General features: G+C 49.4%; 1 protein-coding gene across 1 annotated transcript in view; it reads right to left on the reverse strand.

Annotated features, from left to right (window-relative positions):
- Positions 1–2135: 2135 nt before the first annotated feature.
- Positions 2136–21836, reverse strand: part of LOC147093410 (uncharacterized) — a 97564-nt gene continuing 77863 nt past the window's right edge. Inside the window, exon 3 of the mRNA XM_085974309.1 lies at positions 2136–3089. Within this exon, the coding sequence (XP_085830435.1) occupies positions 2246–3089 (844 nt within the window). The 3' untranslated portion in view covers positions 2136–2245. The remainder of the gene's footprint in view (positions 3090–21836) is intronic.

The following is a 21836-nucleotide window of genomic DNA, read 5'->3' on the forward strand; positions in this document are numbered from 1 at the left end:
GTTATGGATAGCAAGCTGGTCACAAAACAGAAAACAGAGAGTAGGGGTTAAGAGTAGCTACTCAGACTGGCAAAAGGTGGGAAGTGGTGTTCCACAGGGATCAGCGCTGGGATCACTATTGTTCACCATTTACATAAACGATTTGGACACGTGAATCAGATGAACAATTTCAAAGCTTGTCGATAGCACCAAATTGGGAGGTAGAGTTAATACTGAGGAAGACAAAATGCAAGAAGACATTAATAAATTTCAAATGGGCGTGTAATTGGCAAATGAATTTCACTGTAGATCAGTGTGAGGTGGTGTGTTAATGAATTTCACTATAGATCAGTGTGCGGTGGCGTATTAAGGAATTTCACTGTAGATCAGTGTGAGGTGGTGTGTTAATGAATGTCACTGTAGATCAGTGTCAGGTGGTGTGTTAATGAATTTCACTGTAGATCAGTGTGAGGTGGTGTGTTAATGAATTTCACTATAGATCAATTTGAGGTGGTGTGTTAATGAATTTCACTATAGATCAGTGTGAGGTGGTGTGTTAATGAATTTCACTGTAGATCAGTGTGAGGGGGTGTGTTAATGAATTTCACTATAGATCAGTGTGAGGTGGTGTGTTAATGAATTTCACTATAGATCAATTTGAGGTGGTGTGTTAATGAATTTCACTATAGATCAGTGTGAGGTGGTGTGTTAATGAATTTCACTGTAGATCAGTGTGAGGGGGTGTGTTAATGAATTTCACTATAGATCAGTGTGAGGGGGTGTGTTAATGAATTTCACTGTAGATCAGTGTGAGGTGGTGTGTTAATGAATTTCACTATAGATCAGTGTGAGGTGGTGTGTTAATGAATTTCACTATAGATCAGTGTGAGGCGGTGTGTTAATGAATTTCACTGTAGATCAGTGTGAGGTGGTGTGTTAATGAATTTCACTATAGATCAGTGTGAGGCAGTGTGTTAATGAATTTCACTATAGATCAGTGTGAGGGGGTGTGTTTTGGTGGGAAGAATAAGGGGGCCACTCACTACTTGGACAAGGGGTGAAATTGGGTTGCTTTGTGCCTCCCGCGATATTCAGCGGGAGGTTAGTGGCTGAGGTAGTCGGTAGCTTCCCGCAGCACTGCACCGCCGGCAATGATGTCATCGCCACGCGCAGCACCCCGGCTGCAACCTTGGGTTGCGACCCCATACCTATCGCCAGACGATATGTCCGACAGGGTCAGGGGTCGTTTCTGCAGCCGCGGTAACGCCACTTAAAGGGCAGGTGTCGGGCAGCAACTTTTAATTTTGGCTGACTGCCAGCACCTGCCCCCTTCCCCTTTCTTCTTCGGTGTGTCGGCCGCGATCGCACAGCCTGACGCTCCTCTTGATCCGACACCCCACTCCCCAGTGGTCCAGCAGGGCCCCAGTGTGCGCAGTGCTAGGCTCCTCCCCTTTAATCAGGGAGGGAGGTCTGCTATGACATGGTGCTATGTGCCGACGGGTGTGGCGCTGTTACACGAAGCGCCGTGAAATTCACTGGTAGCGCCTCAAGAGGGAGGGGAGTGCTTCCAGTAGCACCCTGCCTCCTGCCTGGGACGCTACCACAGAATTTAATGCGCAGGGCTGTTAACTTTTTTGGGGTGCTAAAATTAGCCCCGGTGACCTTAGCGACCCAAAGGGGGCGCCACCGAATTTCTCCCTAAGAGTCTAAATGGGCTGGAGGAGCAGAGGGATCCTGGGATACAGATACACAAATCACTAAGAGTAGCAACACAGGTTAATAAGGCCATTAAAAAAAAAGCACTGGGGTACATTCCTAAAGGAGCCTTCTGTTCCGTGCCTAGGAGCTCTGAACCATGGCAAAGAGCGACAGGGACACATTTCTCACACGCCTCAAGATTAACCCGCACGGCAACTTTGCTGTCAGTGAAGAGAGACAAGAAAGACCAAAGTGCTGTTTGCCCCTCTCAGTGTGGCCCTGAAGGACTGTGTCCAGGCTGGAGTTCTGTTCCCACCGAACGATCCCCCCCGAGATTGTCCTTTCTGAGCTCCAGCCAGGTGATGCTAAACACTCGGGTGGGAAAGACAAAAATCTACAACAATGTGTTTAAAACAAATTTGATTTATTTGACATATATTCAGAATATTAAACTCCAGCCCAGTTCCCGGAGTTATTAACATCAACAGAAACAATCCCCAACTGTCAGAATGAACATGGTTCAGTCCTGGATGTGATTAACAGCAGCAACAGAATCCACCCCCTGCAGTCACTTGTGGACTCGCTGATGTGTCAGCAGGTGGGATGAGCGAGTGAAACCCTTCCCACACATGGAGCAGGTGAACGGCCTCTCCCCAGTGTGAGTGCATTCGTGTTGTATCAGCTTCCTTTCGCTTTTAAAATTCTTCTCACAGTCAGAACATTTAATAGGTCTCTCATCAGTGTGAATAAGTTGATGATCAGTGAGGTGGGATGACCGAGTGAATCCCTTCCCACGCTCAGAGCAGGTGAACGGCCTCTCCCCGGTGTGAACACGCTGGTGTTTCAGCAGGTAAGATGACTGAGTGAATCCCTTCACACACTCAGAGCAGGTGAATGGCCTCTCCTCAGTGTGAACATGCTGGTATATCAGCAGTTTGGATGACTGAGTGAATCCCTTCCCACACTCAGAGCAAGTGAACGGCCTCTCCCCGGTGTGAACACGCTGGTGTGTCAGCAGGTTGGATGACTGAGTGAATCCCTTCCCACACTCAGAGCAGGTGAACGGCCTCTCCCCGGTGTGAACTCGCTTGTGTGTCAGCAGGTGGGATGACTGAGTGAAGCCCTTCCCACACTCAGAGCAGGTGAACGGCCTCTCCCCAGTGTGAACTCGCTGGTGTGTCAGCAGGTCAGATGACTGAGTGAATCCCGTCCCACACTCAGAGCAGGTGAACGGCCTCTCCCCACTGTGAACACGCTGGTGTATCAGCAGGATGGATGGCTGAGTGAATCCCTTCCCACACTCAGAGCAGGTGAATGGCCTCTCCCCGGTGTGAATGCGCTTGTGTCTCGATAGGCCAAAGGGTTGGCTGAAGCCTCGTCCACACACAGAACATGTGTACGGTTTCTCCCCGCTGTGAACGGTGCTTTTTGCTTCCATGTTCAGAGGCTGATGATATTCAGATCCGATGAGTCGAGTGACTCTGTCAGACCTTGACGTGATGCTTGGTTTGAGTTTCCTGTCTGCAAATCCTCCCCTTCCAGTGCCCTGTAAAATTAATATAAAACAGGGAGCGTGAGAGACAACCCACAAGAAAACAAAGGCAGGTTGTGAAATTGAGCTCAGTGAATCTGGTCAATTGTGGGGCTGGCACAAGAAAAAAGTGACCATGAAAGCTGCCGGATTGTCATAAAAACCCAACTGGTTCACTGATGTCCTTCAGGGAAGGGAATCCGCCACCTGGTCTGGGCCTACACAAGACTCTGGCCTCTATGGGAGGAGAGAGGTGGGAGTGGGAGGGGGAGGGGGAGGGGGGGGCGAAGGAAAGGAACTTTATACATCTGCAACTCAACCAGAACTTTGATAGAACCTCCCAAACCCGCGACCTCCACCACCTAGAAGGACAAGGGCAGCTGTTGTATGGGAGCACCATCACCTCCAAGTTCCCCTCCAAGTCACACACCATCCTGACTCAGATATATTCTTCGTTGCTGGGTCATAATCCTGGAACTCCTTACCGAACAACATTGTGGGAATACCTTCACCACACGGACTGCAATAGTTCAAGAAGGCGACTCACCACCTCCTTCTCAACGGGAAACTGGGGATTGGCAATACAGGAAACTTTCGTTTAAACGGAGGTTAAATATCCAGAATGCTCTATCCACCGGCAAAATTCAGGAGTCAGTTCAGATAACTTTTTTTTACTTTTAGCTGCTTTTTTTCTCCATTTGTGGCTCTGCAAGCGTCTAGCTGAAGCTGTTGCTTAGCTACAGAGACGCTTGCAAGCTGCGCCAACTGTTTTGAAGCTGTTGCTAAGCAACAGGGTTTGTTGCTTCAGACGGAGCTCAGAAGCTCCGTATCTTTTAACTATAGTGCTCGTTTCTCCGGCAGTGTTGATTGACCGGCACCAGCTCAGTCCCGTCAGTGCCGGATACCAGAAAGTTTCCTGTATTTGCTGCTCTTGCTAGCTACGCCCACATCCCAAGAATGAATTAAAACAAATCTGTAGATGTAAACTGGATTAAAAGCCTGTACAGAAATACTTGTTCCTAAAACAATACTCTTTTACATTGTGCGGACAGTGTCTGTGTAACAACCTAATCTCCACTAGAATCCACCTCCCTTGACAGTCTCACATTGGAAATTGTTGGGTCCTCTTGGGCTCAGAAGTACTGGGGGTTAAACCCAGCAGCTTCTCCACCATCTCCACTCCAGCTCAAACTGAAACATAGAAACATACAAACATAGAAGATAGGAGCAGGAGTAGGCTATTCGGCCCCTCATGGCTGATCATCCAAATTCAGTACCCGGTCCTTGCTTTCTCCCCATACCCCTTGATCCCTTTAACTTTAAGAATTATATCCAACTCCTTCTTGAATATATTTAATGTATTGGCCTCTACTGCCTTCTGTGGTAGAGAATTCCACAGGTTCACCACTCTCTGGGTGAAGAAATTCCTCCTCATTTCTGTCCTAAATGGCTTACCCCGTAACCTTAGACTGTGACCCCTGGTTCTGGACTCCCCGACCATCGGGAACATCCTTCATGCATCTAGTCTGTCCAGTCCTGTCAGAATTTTATAAGTTTCAATGAGATCCCCTCTCATTTTTCTAAACTCCAGTGAGTACAAGCCCAATCGTCCCAACCTCTCCTCATATGTCATTCCTGCCATCCCAGGTATCAGCCTGGTGAATCTTCGTTGAACTCCTTCCACGGCAAGAACATCCTTCCTCAGATAAGGTGACCAAAACTGCACACAGTACTCAAGATGTGGTCTCACCAAGGCCCTGTACAACTACAGCAAGACATCCTTGTTCCTGTACTCAAACCCTCTCGCTACGAAGGCCAACATACCATTTGCCTTCTTAACCGCCTGCTGCACCTGCATGCTTACCTTCAGCGACTAGTGCACAAGGTCACCCAGGTCTCATTGCACTTCCCCTTCTCCCAATCTATTGCCATTCAAATAATAATCTGCCTTCCTGTTTTTGCCACCACAGTGGATAACCTCACATTTATCCACGTTATATTGCATCTGCCATGCTTCTGCCCAATCACCCAAACTGTCCAAATCATCCTGTACTTTCTTGGCATCCTCCTCACAGCACACACGCCCACCCAGCTTTCTGTCGTCTGCAAATTTGGAGATATTACATCTAGTTCCATTGTCTAGATCATTAATATATATTGTGAAAATAGCTGCGGTCCAAGGACTGATCCCTGCGGTACCCCACTAGTCACTGCCTGCCACTCGGAAAAAGACCCGTTTATTCCAACTCTTTGCTTCCTGTCTGCCAACCAGTTCTCTATCCAAGCCAATACCTTGCCCCCAATCCCAGGTGCCTTAACTTTACACACTAATCTCTTATGTGGGACCTTATCGAAAGCCTTCTGAAAGTCCAAATACACAACATCCACTGGTTCTCCCTTATCTATTTTACTCGTTACATCCTCAACAATGAAGCAACAAAAAGACCTACACAGGCGGCCAGGGACCTACCTTCCGTCAGCCTGCAATAAAACTCTTCCCCACAGCTGCTGACTAATGGCGGCCGCAGCACCCACAATTCCCCATGCCCCAGAAACCACTCTATGCAACGCGCCAATTTCCCCGCTGAGAGCGCGCATGCTCCCCGGGGCCGCGGGCCATTCTGGGAGCCTGGCTCCTGTCCTTTGTCCCGAGTTGGACTCAGTGGTACCAGCTGGAGAAACCGGGAAGCGGCGGCTCGGATGGGAGAGGGGCTGCACCCTGGGTTTCCTGGTGCCGGGGCCCTGGACGCACGTCCGCCGGGCCCAGCTGCTCTGATTCTGATTGAGCTTTTGATGAGGTAACAGAGAGGGTTGATGAGGGCAATGTGGTTAACATGGTGTACATGGATTTCCAAAAGGCGTTCGAAAACTGCCACATTATAGTGAAGGGGTTAAAATTAATCCTCTCAGAATTCAGACAGCCGAGGTAACCACTAATTAAGTAGGTGCCAGCAGAATTAAAATCAGAACAAAGGAGTGGGTTCATGTGAGAATGAACGAGAGCTAAAAGAAACAAGGTGGCGATAAGAAATTTCACAATAAAAATTGACTTACGTAAAAAGGCAAAACTAAAGAAAGGACAGACGGAAAAGTGCTATGTGAAAAACAAAGATAAGACAGTACAGATTGAAAAAGTGCTACTCTTGCTAGTCTTGCACAAAAGACAGTGTGAGAAGCTTCGAAAAAACAAGATAAGACGCAGTTGTGGGACAAGACAGAATGTGTGTTCTGAGTCAGCGATGAGGAATATGCTGCTTTAGCTAAAAATTGTAGACACAGCAGAATATAGGGGTCATGGGAATTTGACCTGTGACCAAAGGCATAGTGAGATGTAACTAACCTTTACTAATACTGAAAAGAATAAATAAGCCATATGTGATCAGGTGATTATTGTAATACAATGTGATTGGATGAAAATGGAATAAAAAGCTGGACCAACCAAGAGAGAATGAGAAGCCTGATCCTGCTCCTAGTTCATGTGTCTAATTCTGTTAGATTCAGGAGATGGTTTTGTGATAGTAGATTGGCGGTTAGGATCAGATCAGCCATGATCTTATTGAATGGCGGAGCAGGCTCGAGGGGCCGATTGGCCTACTCCTGCTCCTATTTCTTATGTTCTTATGTAGACCGCGGGGTCTATGACCTTCTCCCAGAATGTTCTGTTAATAAACTGTGTACTATCACTTTTACTTCAAGACAGACTCGAGTGAATTTATTTTTCACCAACAAATTGGCGCGGCGAGCAGGGTGCTATGGAACTGAAAGACTGCCCGTACCAGTGAACCCGGACAAGAAGTCAAATTTTGACCGTCCAGAAATTGAGTCATCTGGGAAGGCAGAGGGACAGTGCCGTAGCATCATGAATCAAGTGAAAGTCTGTAAGAGGTGAGAGAACACAGTTGTGTGAGTGTGGATTGCATGAGCTAAGGGAACACTGTGTAGCGATAGAGGTCATGAAGGAATGAGTGATTGACTGATCGACAAGGACAAGGAGGGTGCCTATCTCATCGACCCTAGCCTGAGCTGGAATTAAGAGGGTGATTGGGCCCCACGTGATGGCCAGGATCAAGTAGGCCGAGAGACTCCAAAGTACCCTGGGATCGTGAAGTCAATGAATATATGCGTGCTTAATTGTGATTAATTAACCGCTTAAAAAGTCTTTTACGACCACCGGGGGTGTTACTGGAGGTAAGACGGAGGGGAGAAATCCCAAGTCACGGACGTACCACGAATAAAGACAGGATCACGGCAAACCCGCACAGAGAAACGCAGCAGAGTAGGTAAGACTGACGTAGGACTGGATATGGCGTCGGGGAAAGAGATGGAATGGGGACCCCCTGGGTCCCTTACCAGGCTCTATGCAGAAGACCGGAAGGGTTTGATAGATAAGATGAAAAAGGATGGATGGGATCCGTCTAAGGTACCAGTGTACCAACGAGAATGGTGGGAGACACAAAAGGGAAGTAAGACAAAGAAAGCGGGAGTTATATTGATACACCAATTAGTAACGGTCATTCAAAAGACCGAGGAAATTAAAACGAAAATCTACAGGAGCAGGTGACAAAATTAGAGAAAAAAAATTGGCAAAACTAAAGGATAAACAAGGAGAAAGAAGATAGGGACACCGATGGAAAAAGAAGGAAAAAAAGAGAAACTTAAAGTTTTACTGACATGGAAGTTATTAACATTTGTGCTGAGACAAATAAAACACAAGATTTGCTGAGTAAAAGGAACCTTAAAAAATACTGGAATTTTAGTTTGTGTGAAAGTGTGTGTTAAAGTGTGAAAGTTTTCCTGACTATGAATGTTTAAGAAGTTACAGTATTTCTTTTGTCTGAAAGTCTGTCTTTAAAAGAAAGATTCTGTTATGTTTGTTTTAGCTCCACCCACTTCTCTGTGTTAAAAGCGTTTAAAAACTTTTGTCTAGTCTTGGATTTTGGAAGTTATAAGAATGTGCAAATAAATTGTGCCGCAAGAATTGGAAAAAAAACCTTTGAACTAATTTAAGTTAAGCTGGTGTGTAAAAACTGAGAAGAGCAACAAAAAGTTTGTTTAACAAAAGATTAAGGGCTAGAAATTCGGTCTCGCCCCATTTGGGGCGCTAGTCCTGGCGAAGCACAAAGTTTAGCGCCAGACGCAACTTGGCGCCGTATTGGGTCGCTGCGCCCCTGATGGTGATTGCGGCGCTAAATCAGGCACTGCACGCTACTCTTGGCGCTAATTCGGAGGCGCAACCCAATTTCGCCGCGGTGGGGCACAGTGCAGGTGCTGTCAATAATCACTGACCCCGAGACACACTGGCGCCGGACAGCACTTAAAGGGGCGGGTCAATTGGAATCACAAGACACAACACTTCCTGGCACACCTTAAATTCGGTGGAGGCTAAACAGAGGCACTCCAGGCTCTGCAAAGATGCAAAGGGTCAGGCAGAGGGCTGTACGCTTTGATGAGGGGGCCCTGGAGGCTTTGGTTGGCGCTGTGGCGCGCTGGCGTGAAACGCTATATCCCCAGGATGGCAGGAGGGCACCACATGCCGAACACAGGTGGGCCTGGAGGGACGTGGCCACCAGAGTGGGCTCCAGGAGCGTGGTCCCTCGCACTGCGGTCCAGTGCCGGAAGAAGTTCAACGACCTCACTCGGGTCATCAGGGTGAGTGCCTTTTCCACGATCTTGTTCATCCCTCCATGTGTACCTGACTTTCTGGCTAGAGGGTGGGCGAGCCGCCAAAGGCCATCTGCCAGCCAGCACCCCTGGCCCTTTCAGGAAAGACACATGCACATGCTGCTCAGTGCATGATGTAAGGGCTATTCAACCATGGGGGGCAGCTGATGTGTGCTCAGTGCAGGATGTTTCAGCAATTTCCACCCTTTCTGTTGCAGGGGAAGCTGGCACATAACCGAAGCCAGCAAATGGCCACCGGAGGACGTGCCCAGATCCAGGCTCTCACCGACCTGGAGGAGAGGGTCCAACATATCATGGGGACCCGGCTGACTGGTCCTGCCGCCTCTGGAGCTGCCGACCCCATAGTGGCCTACGATGGTAAGGCTATCGCCTTTTGGATCTCTCTCCTCCCAACTGTTCCCCCCAGCAGCATGATCTCTGACTGTGGATCCACTGCAGTATATTGCAGCACTCATTCCTCCCTCGCTGCCACCCTGTCCTCACGTTAATGCCACTCCTGCACCTCCATGCCTTCCTCACTGCCACCCTGTCCTCACGGTAATGCCACTACTGCAACTCCATGCCTCCCTCGCTGCCACCCTGTCCTCACGTTAATGCCACTCCTGCACCTCCATGCCTCCCTCACTGCCACCCTGTCCTCACGTTAATGCCACTCCTGCACCTCCATGCCTCCCTCGCTGCCACCCTGTCCTCACGTTAATGCCACTCCTGTACCTCCCTGCTTTCAGCTGCTGACTCGTCCGGGGAGGAGTCGGGCCCTGAAGCTGCCACTATGGGTGACTCTGGAGGCGGCGACCAGGATGAAGCCGAAACACCAGATGAAGCCGCAGGCGAGCCAGCGCAGTGGCGGACTGGGGGCACACCATCCCGGGAGGGGAGCGGGGGGGACACCATGGACGAGGAGCCAGTAGCGGGCCCCAGCGGCCTGCAGCAATGCAGGGGGAGAAGGGAAGCTTGGGGGCCGTCTCCCCGGAGGGCGAGTCAGGCCGCCAGTGCTGCTGCAGAGAGCGCAGAGGATGTACGTGCCCTCAGGGAAATGAGCGCTCAGGCTGGCTGGAGGCACACTGAGCTCATGGCTGCAGTGGCAAGGTTGCCTCAAGCCACCGAGACACTGACGACCACTGTCCAAGACATTGGCGCAGCACAGGCCCGGAGTGCGCAGGACTTCGGGTCAGCTTTGGAAAGGTCTGTCCAGGGCTTCAGCGCAGCGATGGATAGGTCTGTGCAGGGCTTCAGTGGGGCAATGGAAAGAAGTGTCCAGGGCTTCACCGAAGCAATGGAGAGGAGTCTCCATGGCTTCCGCGGGACAATGGAAATGACTGTCCAGGGCTTCACTGAAGCAATGCAAAGGACTGTCCAGGGCTTCGCCGAAGCACTGGCACCTGCCACGTAAGGGCTAAGTGCTGCCACGCAGTCACTCACTGGTCTCCTGCAGAGGCACATGGAGGCCACGTGACCAGTGACTGCTGCCACCCTCGATGGCTCAGGCATGATTACCCGGGGACCTCACAGCACCGCAGCGGACCAGCAATCTGTGCTCCCACAGATTGCTCCAGATGCTGAGGTACTGCCTCGTGGGAGTGCCAGTGTGTTGGTCGAGTACGGAGGTGCTGTCCTCTCTCAGGATGACAGCATTCCTGCTCCCACCACTGGCACTTCACTGCAGCTGCCAGCACCTGCAGGACAGACTGGCTCCACCCATGCACAGGTGGAGCAGTCAGCAGCCGGGCCCTCTAGGCCCAGAGGTTGTCCAGGCCGCACCTCAGGGGCATCTGCGCTCCGGGACAGTCAGCAGGCCTCCCCCAGCCTTGCTGCAGCCACTGGGGCCCCCTTAAGGAGGAGCTCCAGGGCGGGAAGGGGACAGACGTCCAAAAGACCATGCTCCCCATCAGGGGGGAAGAACTGAAGGGTGCCCCTGAAGCGTCTGGCCAGTTGGAACCAAGCCCAGGGGAATGTCTCTGTCTACTGTCATGTTTTATTTCACCTGTCTCACGGGAGGGAGAGACGAATGTGTCCGTCTGTGACTTTTGATTTCTGTTCGTTTTGTTTAGTAATGTTGGAAGGGAGCACGTTTTTGTAAATAAACACTTTTTTATTCCTTAAGAATGGCCATGCCTGCTATTTGTATGCATCTTGCCCTTCACAGGCTTGGGGGTATGAGCTCGGTTCCATTCCTGTTCTTGGATTGGCTGCAAGCATTCCATCAGAGTGGCCTAGAATCGATTTGTGATCAGCCTCAGACGCATGGCCCTTCCAGTTAGAACCTCCCTCCCATCCTCCTCCTCCTCCTCCTCCTCCGCTGGGGCAGCAATGTCTGGTGGCATTGGCTGGGTACGCAGGATAGCAAGGTTATGGAGCATGCAGCCAACAACCACGAAGTGCGAGACTCGCTCAGGCGAATACTGCAGTGCTCCACCGGAATGGTCCAGACAGCGGAACCGCTGCTTCAGCATGCCGATTGTCTGTTCGACAATGTTCCGCGTGGCCTGATGGCTCACATTGTAGCGCTCTTCAGCAGGGGTTCTGGGCATCCGGAGCGGGGTCATCAGCCACGGGCACAGAGGATAGCCCTTGTCCCCGAGAAGCCAGCCTTCTGGTTGAGGTGGGGCCTCAAAAAGGTCTGCAACAGTAGTCTGGCGCAGGATGAAGGCGTCGTAGCTGCTGCCTGGGAACTGCGCATTCACTGTGAGGATCAGCTGTCGGTGGTCACAGACCAGCTGGACATTGAGGGAATGGAACCCCTTGCGGTTGTGGAACTCCTCCGGATTGAATACAGGCACCCGCAAAGCCACGTGCGTGCAGTCAATGGCACCCTGCACCATGGGTAAGTCCACGATTGCCGCGAAGCCCTCTGCGCGCTCCCGCTGCTTGTCCAGGGTCACTGGGAAGGAGATGTACTGCCGCCTCCTTCTAAACAGGGCATCAGTCACTTGACAGATGCAGCAATGCACCGCAAACTGGGAGATGCTGGCTATGTCGCCAGATGCAGCCTGAAAAGAGCCGCTCGCGTAGAAGTTCAGGGCAACAGTCATCTTCACAGCCACCGACAGAGATGTCCTGCACCTTAACTGAGGCTGCAGATCTGTCCAAAGCAGGTGGCACAGCTCAGTCACCACCTCCTTTCTGAAGCGCAGCCTTTGGACACACTGCTCCTCCGACATGTTCATGTAGGAAAACTGCTGGCAGAAAACCCTGGCAGCGTAAGGTCTGGTGTGGCGACGTCTGTAGGCCCTCCTCCGTCTGGCCACAGCCGGCCCCCTCTCCCTGCATCTCAGTGCCCTTTGCAGATAATGCAGCAGCAGGACATCTGCGTCCAATGCAGCCCCCATAATAAGTGCACGCAGGTAGTTTTGCCATTCTAAATGCTCACCAGCAGTAAGGCAATGGTCCGAATGGCGAAGTTCCTCTGCCAGCATGGACCCAGTGGTCAAAAGGCTCTGTGTGCAGCTCAGCAACTCCTTGTAGCGCTCGAGGAAGTTGTGCTGCAGAAATGGCTGCCGCATTTAAACCACACCAGTCCCCTATAAATAACGCCCCTGCAGCACGAGTGCGACTTGGTAAGGTTCCAGGTAAGCTATCACTAATAGCGCCAGGCGCTACGGAGGGGTGGGCCAATGAATTTGCGGACGGGGGCGCCCAAAAGGCGTTGCACACTCAAATGACGTCATAATCTGCCTGCGCCCATGAGCGGGCACTAAGAGTTAGCACCGGCGCTAAAACCATGCTCAATATGGGGCGAGGCGCTAGGCTCCCTGCGCCCACCCGGAAATTGGCTAGCGCCCCATTTTTTGGCCTCTTTAGGCGTTATTCGGAGACGCTAGCAACCCAACTTCTAGCCCTAAGTTTCAGTCTAAGATTTAACCTTGGAGTCGCGGTTGCTATGGTGAAATCTTCTAAAGCAGTTTGATTTGATAAGAAAATATGACGTAATTTACTGTTTTCTGCAAGAATGTGCTATTTTGTTTTGTTTGTCTGTTCATAGTTTTACAAAAGATAAGCTTCTGCCTTAAAGTTACAGTTGCCAATGTGCTTTTGTTATATGGAAGTTACCTTGTAAACTAATTGCAGCACTTCTGTCTCTAATGTTAAAAACACTGTGTAAGCTACCTAGCCTGAGAATCACTTGTTTCTGAAATTGGAAATGGAAGATAAATTGATAGAGATGAAATTGAACATTGACAAAACCTGTCAGTTCAACTGTACTGCTATTTGGATTTTGGGATAATTTTGAAATGACAAAATGGACTCGGGCACTATATATTTGGTTACTTTTGGGAAAATAAAAGATCCTCTAAAAATACTAATAATAAAAAGTGTTAATAACTTGGATCAAGTGAGAACGTTTGATCTATGTTTTCTATCTTAAATATTGTACTGGACAGTAAAGTTTTTCCAGGACTCATGAATGAGATATGAATGGTAATTAAAGGAAAGTGATTGAGAGTGTAAGATTGAAACAGGAGAATTACACTACTGAACGGGAATTTTCAAAATTTTCTAGTGAAAGTCAGGAAATGTAGTTAAGAATAGTAAATTGATAGCTTTCTCTTGGAGACATTTGTGTCCCTGCCTTGAATGAACTTTTAAGAAAATTGAATTTGATAGTCTGTCCACTACCCAAGACATCGGGACCATGCAGAGGAAGATGAACAAAGATCTCCAGGCGACTACAATCTTTCGATAAGATACCTGAAAGCCCGAGAAAGGCTTGTATCGGATGGCACGTGTGGCACGATACTGAGATACTGATATGAGTGTGCAATTGTGATTCAATACGTATGAGGTAATTACCATCCAGGAATGTATGGTGAGTTTGCACTGAAGAATGGGTCTCAGACATGCGCAGTTGCTTGACAACAGCAAGACATGAAATGGTTAATGTGACTCAGGAGAGCGAGACAACTTTTAAAGCATACTCCATCGAGAAACTATCTAATTAATGAAACAATCAGAATAGAGTTAAACACACGGGTACCAGGTTATTTAACGATCAGGAAGGACAGGCAGGAAGGAAGGGGAGGTGGGGTGGCTATGTTAATAAAGGAAGGAATCACTGTAATACAGAGAAATGAAATTGGGCCAAAAGATCAGGATAATGAAACAGTTTGGGTGGAGGAAAGGAATAATAAGGGGAAAAAAACACTAGTGGGCGTAGTCTATAGGCCTCTGAACAGTGGCAACTCTGTTGGACGGAGTATCAATCAGGAAATAGTTGAGGCTTGTAATAAGGGAACATCTATAATTATGGGGGATTTCAACTATCATATTAATTGGACAAATCAAATTGGGCAGAGCAGCCTTGAGGATGAGTTCATTGAGTGTATTAGGGATGGGTTTCTTGAGCAGTATGTAACTGAACTGACCAGGGGGCAAGCAACCTTAGATCTGGTCCTGTGCAACGAGACGGGATTAATTAAAAATGTCCTAGTAAAGGATCCCCTTGGAATGAGTGACCATAACATGGTTGAATTCCATATTCAATTAGAGGGTGAGAAGGTTGGATCTCAAACAAGCGTGCTAAGCTTGAATAAAGGAGACTATGAAGGTATGAGAGCGGAATTGAATAGAGTGGATTGGGAAAATAGATTAAAGGGTAAGACGATACATGATCAGTGGTGTACATTCAAGGAGTTATTTTACAACTTCCAAAAAAAATATATTCCACTGAGAAGAAAAGGGTGTAAAAGAAAAGACAGCCATCCGTGGCTAAGTAAAGAAATTAAGGATAGTATTCGACTAAAAACAAGGGCATATAAGGTAGCCAAATCTAGTGGGAGGGTAGAGGATTGGGAAAACTTTAAAAGACAGCAAAAAATAACAAAAAGATTGATCAAGAAAGGGAAGATAGATTATGAAAGTAAATTAGCAAAAAATATAAAAACAGATAGTAAGAGTTTTTATAGTTATATAAAAAGAAAAAGGGTGGCTAAAGTAAATGTTGGTCCCTTAGAGGATGAGACCGGGAAATTAATGGTGGGAAATATGGAGATGGCAAAAACACTGAATGAATATTTTACATCAGTCTTTACAGTAGAAGACACTAAAAATATCCCAACACTGGACAAACAGGGGGCTAAAGGGGGGGAGGAGCTAAACACGATCAAAATCACAAAGGAAGTGGTACTCGGTAAAATAATGGGACTCAAGACGGATAAATCCCCTGGACCTGATGGCTTACATCCTAGGGTCTTGAGGGAAGTGGCGGTAGGGATTGTGGATGCATTGGTAATCATTTTCCAAAACTCCCTGGACTCGGCAAAGGTCCCGGAAGACTGGAAAACTGCTAATGTAACACCCTTATTTAAAAAGGGCAGTAGACAGAAGGCTGGAAACTATAGACCGGTTAGCCTAACATCTGTGGTAGGTAAAATTTTGGAGTCCATTATTAAGGAGACAGTAACAGGACATTTGGATAATCATAATTTAATAGGACAAAGTCAGCATGGTTTTATGAAGGGGAAGTCATGTTTGACAAATTTGCTGGAGTACTTTGAGGAAGTAACGTATAGGGTGGATAAAGGGGAACCAGCGGACGTAGTGTATTTAGACTTCCAAAAGGCATTTGACAAGGTGCCACACAGAAGATTATTGCTTAAGATAAAAAATCACGGGATTGGGGGTAATATTCTGGCATGGATAGATGATTGGCTATCTAACAGAAGGCAGAGAGTTGGGATAAATGGTTCATTCTCGGGTTGGCAATCAGTAACTAGTGGTGTTCCGCAGGGGTCAGTGCTGGGTCCCCAACTCTTTACAATCTATATTAACGATTTGGAGGAGGGGACCGAGTGTAACATATCAAAGTTTGCAGATGATACTAAGATGGGAGGGAAAGTAGTGAGTGAGGAGGACATAAAAAACCTGCAAGGGGACATCGACAGGCTAAGTAAGTGGGCAGAGATTTGGCAGATGGAATACAATACTGGAAAGTGTGAGGTTATGCACTTTGGCAGGAAAAATCGTAGAGCAAGTTATTACCTTAATGGCAAGAAACTGAAAAGTACTGAAGTACAAAGGGATCTGGGGGTCCTGGTGCACGAAACTCAAAAGGTTAGTATGCAGGTGCAACAAGTGATTAAGAAGGCCAATGGAATGTTGGCTTTCATTGCTAGGGGGATAGAATATAAAAATAGGGAGGTATTGCTTCAGTTGTACAAGGTATTGGTGAGGCCGCACCTGGAATACTGCGTACAGTTTTGGTGTCCATACTTAAGAAAGGACATACTTGCTCTCGAGTCAGTACAGAGAAGGTTCACGCGGTTAATCCCGGGGATGAGGGGGTGGTCATATGAGGAGAGGTTGAGTAGATTGGGACTCTACTCATTGGAGTTCAGAAGAATGAGAGGCAATCTTATTGAAACATATAAGATTGTGAAGGGGTCAGATCGGGTGGATGCGGGGAAGATGTTCCCGATGATGGGTGAAACTAGAACTAGGGGGCATAGTCTTAGAATAAGGGGCTGCTCTTTCAAAACTGAGATGAGGAGGAACTACTTCACTCAGAGGGTGGTAGGTCCATGGAATATGCTGCCCCAGAGAGCTGTGGAAGCTACATCATTACATAAATTTAAAACAGAAATAGACAGTTTCCTAGAAGTAAAGGGAATTAAGGGTTACGGGCAGCGGGCAGGAATTTGGACATGAGTCTAGGTTCGGATCGGTCATGGCCCTGTGGGTAGCGGAGCGGGCCCAGGGGCCGTGTAGCCTGATCCTGCTCCTATTTCGTGTGTCTAATTCTGTTAGATTCAGGAGATGGTTCTGTGATAGTGGATTGGCGGTTAGGATCAGATCAGCCATGATCTTATTGAATGGCGGAGCAGGCTCGAGGGGCCGATTGGCCTACTCCTGCTCCTATTTCTTATGTTCTTATGTTCTTATGTACCTGTTAGAGGGATTGAAGTTGAAGTGGAGAGTTGCAAGGAATCTGGATTGGTACAATCGAGGGCCAAGGAGAAATCATGATTAGTAAGAATTATCCACAAGATGGATACGAGCAAAAGAGAGATCTGGAGAATCTTTTAAATCCATGATTTGTTGATTAGATGTTGAACTGTAATGTATTTGATATGATTGTAAGACTGAATTTAACTGTGACTGTAATAATTGTGTTTTGTAGGTAACAGAGCGTGGGAAAAACCAGTACGAATCCAGTATGAGGTGATTTTAGTGGTGCCTCCTGTGTCACTACTACTGCAATTACCATGCTTTACGGGTCTAACAGGACCTGTCCCATCAACCAACACGTTTTTAAGTATGAGCTACACAATTATGTGGCACAATTCGGATACTCGGATATGACATTCCCCTGATGTGCCTCAATAATCCCGAGACTCGATGTTAGCGAAACAAAACAAGGCTTTTATTAACTTAGAAGTGGAGAGAGGTATCTTCCCCGGAGGTCTGCAGTACTGGCTGTGAGGCCAGACTGAGCTGGCTTACATAGAGGCCAGGTATGGGCGGAGCCCTACACACAACACATTCCATACATTCCAATACACAATACAATGGTGAGGAGAAACCTGAAACCAACCACAGTCACAGGCAATACAATGGTAAGGGGGAACCTGAAACCAACCACAGTCACAGGCAGTGATGAATGGAATATTTCATCACATTCACCCCTTCTATAGATTTAGTCTGTTCGGGGGCTTGGTAGTCCTCTGCGACCGACGTGGCTGTTGTGGTGTCGCGGGTGTCGGCTGGGTGTCCCCGGTGGCCTCCTGGGTCTCTGCCAGGGGTGCCGCCAGGGTTGTTGAAGGGGTAGTTGGTGGGGGTGCCGTTGGTCGATGTTCTTCCGGGGGTGGTGAAAGAGTAGTGGGTGGGTAAGAGTTGCTGTGGTCGTTGTTGCTGCTATTGCCGTGGTTGCTGTCGTTACCGGCTGGGGCGACGTCTTTTATTGACACGGTGTCCTCCCTTCCGTCGGCGTGCCGGACATACGCGTATTGGGGGTTGGCGTGGAGTAGGTGCACTGGCTCCACGAGAGCGTCCGTCTTATGGCCCCTCACATGCCTTCGCACGAATACCGGACCCGGGGTGGAGAGCCATGACGGCATGGATACGCCTGAGGTGGATTTCCGGGGGAAGCTAAACATTCGTTCATGAGGCGTGGCATTAGTGGCAGTACACAATAGCGACCGTATCGAATGGAGCACATCTGAGAGGACTTCCTGCCAGCGGGAGATAGGGAGGCCCTTGGTCCTTAGAGCTAGAGTGACTGCTTTCCATACTGTCCCGTTCTCTCGCTCCACTTGTCCGTTACCCCGGGGGTTGTAGCTGGTGGTACGGCTCGTGGCGATACCCCTGGACAGCATGTACTGGCGTAGCTCTTCACTCATGAAGGACGCCCCCCTATCCGTGTGGATGTAGCTCGGCATACCGAACAGGCAGAACAGGCTGTTGAGGCATTTAATGACCGTGGCGCTGGTCATGTCTGGGCAGGGGAAGGCGAATGGGAACCGGGAGTATTCGTCCACAATGTTCAGGAAGTAAACATTGCGGTCGACGGACGGGAGGGGGCCCTTGAAATCTAAGCTGAGCCGCTCAAAGGGCCGTGTAGCTTTGATTAAGTGGGCTCTATCAGGGTGGTAGAACCGAGGCTTGCACTCAGCGCAAGTGCGGCAGTTCCTGGTCAGAGACCGAACTTCCTCAATCGAGTAGGGTAAGTTGCGGGACTTTATGAAGTGGAACAGCCGCGTGACCCCTGGGTGGCAGAGGTCATTGTGGAGGGTCTGTAGCCGATCCCCGGTGGCGCTGGCACACATCCCTCGTGAGAGGGCATCTGGGGATTCGTTAAGGGCCCCTGGCCGGTAAATGATGTCATACTCGAAGGTGGAGAGCTCGATCCGCCACCTAAGAATCTTATCATTTTTGATCTTCCCCCTCTGTTTATTATTGAACATAAACGCTACCGACCGCTGGTCGGTAAGTAGGGTGAAGCGTTTGCCGGCTAGGTAGTGGCGCCAGTGGCGCACTGCCTCCACGATGGCTTGGGCCTCCTTTTCCACGGAGGAGTGTCTGATCTCGGGCCCTTGGAGGGTCCTCGAGAAGAAAGCTACGGGCCGCCCTGCCTGGTTGAGGGTGGCCGCCAAGGCAAAGTCAGACGCATCACTTTCCACTTGAAATGGAGTGTTCTCGTCCACTGCCTGTAGCGTGGCCCGCTCAATATCCTGCTTAATGCTTTTGAAGGCGGCGTGGGCCTCAGCAGAGAGCGGAAAAGAGGATGCTTTCAAGAGGGGGCGGGCTTTGTCGGAGTAGTTGGGGACCCATTGGGAATAATAAGAAAATAACCCCAGGCACCTTTTCAGGGCTTTGGGAGTGTTGGGCAGGGGCAGCTCCCGTAGGGGGCGCAATCGGTCGGGGTCTGGTCCGATTTCCCCATTCTCCACCACGCTGCCTAGTATGCAGAGGCGCGTGGTGTTGAAAACGCACTTGTCCTCATTATAGGTGAGGTTGAGTTTTTGTGCAGTTTTCAGGAACCTCTCGAGGTTCGAGTCGTGATCCTGCTGGTTGTGACCGCAGATGGTGACGTTGTCGAGGTAGGGGAAGGTTGCCTGCAAGTGGTGGTCATCGACCATGCGATCCATCTCCCTCTGGAAGACCGAGACCCCATTCGTCACCCCAAAGGGGACTCTGAGGAATTGGTAGAGGCGTCCGTTCGCCTCGAAGGCGGTGTACGGGCGGTCCTCTGGTCTGATAGGGAGCTGGTGGTACGCTGACTTGAGGTCGATGGTGGAGAACACCCGGTATTGGGCAATTTGGTTCACCATTTCTGATATGCGGGGTAGCGGGTAGGCGTCTAGTTGGGTGTACCTGTTGATCGTTTGGCTATAGTCGATCACCATCCGTTTCTTCTCGCTACCCCTTACCACCACCACTTGGGCGCGCCACGGGCTATTGCTGCATTCAATAATGCGCTCTTTCAGGAGCCTGTCTACCTCGGTTGCGATAAACCGCCTGTCCTCCCAGCTGTACCTCCTGCTTTTGGTCGCTATTGGCCGGCAGTTAGGGGTAAGGTTCGTGAATAGCGAAGGCGGCTTTACCTTCAGGGTAGCCAGGCCGCACACTGTGAGGGGCGGCTGGGACCCACCGTACTTGAGCGTGATGCTTTGGTGGTTGCACTGGAAATCCAGGCCCAAGATCACGCTCACGCATAGATTCTTCATGATTAACACTTTAAAATTATCGTATACAGTCCCGTTAACGAACAATTGTACCGTGCAGTAACCCAGAATGGTCGATGTCTGGGTTTTATCAGCCATAGAGATGATACCCCGAGTAGGGACCACCTTTAGGGAGAGTTGTCGTGCCAGTTCCGGGTGGATAAATCTCTCCGTGCTTCCACTGTCAATTAAACATTTAACCCCGCACCCGTTTACCTCGATGTCCACCATTGATTTGGATAGCGGGTGGGGCCTGGTCTGGTCCACTGTGACCGATGCCACTGTAGGGCCCTGATCGAGACAAGATGGCATCCGCGCTGTCTGCTCACAAGATGGCGGACCCCACGAGGTCGGGCAAGATGGCGTCCAAGATGGCCGCTCCCACGGCGCACACGCGGCGGTGGCGGGTTTTGGTTTTGGTTTTCCAGCGGGGTTCCCTCTGCACACCTTCCCAAAGTGCCCCTTCTTACCGCACTTAAAGCAGGTGGTGCCTTTCGCCGGGCACAGGTTTCTGGTGTGCTTTGGCTGCCCGCAGATGTAGCAGTTGGGTCCCCGACGCGTCGCGGCTGTCGTAGGGCTTCTGGGCGGGGAAGATGCCTTCCAAGATGGCGGCGCCCTTGGTGCACACGTGGCGGCATGGACGGCGCGGGCTGAAGAGTAGGCGTCCGAGTTTCTCTGGGCCACATCCAGGGATCGCGCGGTGTCCGCAGCCTGTTTCAGGTCCAATCCCGTTTTTTCCAGCAGTCTTTGCCGGATGTAAGTGGAGCTGAGGCCTGTGATAAAGGCATCGCGAACAAGCTCGTCGGTGTACACTGCGGCTTTTACATCTCGGCACTTGCAGTCTTTGCCAAGCATTTTCAGGGTGCCTAGGAACTCCTCCACCGATTCCCCAGGTTGCTGTGCGCGAGTGGCGAGCAGATGCCTAGCATACACCTCATTCGTAGGCTGCTGGTAATGTGCCTTTAAGATGTCGCAGGCGGCCAGGTACGTGTCGGCGTCTTGGATGAGGGGGTAAACCCGGTGGCTTACCCAATTCCGCAGAATTCCGAGTTTCATACTCGCAGCGTCCGTAGCGTCTTTGACGGCTGCGGAATTGTCCAGGAAGAATTCCATACACATAAACCAGTGTCCGAAGCGTGCTGATGCATCCGGAGCATGCTGATCCAAATCCAAACGTTCGGGTTTCAGGAGTTGATCCATTGTGTTGAAAAATAAGTTAATAAAATTGATGTGCCTCAATAATCCCGAGACTCGATGTTAGCGAAACAAAACAAGGCTTTTATTAACTTAGAAGTGGAGAGAGGTATCTTCCCTGGAGGTCTGCAGTACTGGCTGTGAGACCAGACTGAGCTGGCTTACATAGAGGCCAGGTATGGGCGGAGCCCTACACACAACACATTCCATACATTCCAATACACAATACAATGGTGAGGAGAAACCTGAAACCAACCACAGTCACAGGCAATACAATGGTAAGGGGGAACCTGAAACCAACCACAGTCACAGGCAGTGATGAATGGAATATTTCATCACAGTGGGTGTCAGTGAGCTCATGATGCGACTGAACTCCTCCCTAAAGCATTTTTATGTTTTGGAGCAAGACAACTCGAGAATAGATATTGAAATTGACAGCATAGGGGACAACTCACATTGATGGGATATTGGGCTTAATACATCAGCACACCCTTAGGTTCGTATTATTTCACATGCTCTGGTAGTTATCCAACTTGTAATGATAGTGTATTTGATATATGTAACGTGTGTAGTAAGACTTTGATACATAAGCC

Source organism: Somniosus microcephalus, unplaced genomic scaffold (assembly GCF_052327205.1).
Source record: "Somniosus microcephalus isolate GS21.2 unplaced genomic scaffold, FLI_Smic_1.0 unresolved_chr1, whole genome shotgun sequence".
NCBI lineage: Eukaryota > Metazoa > Chordata > Chondrichthyes > Squaliformes > Somniosidae > Somniosus > Somniosus microcephalus.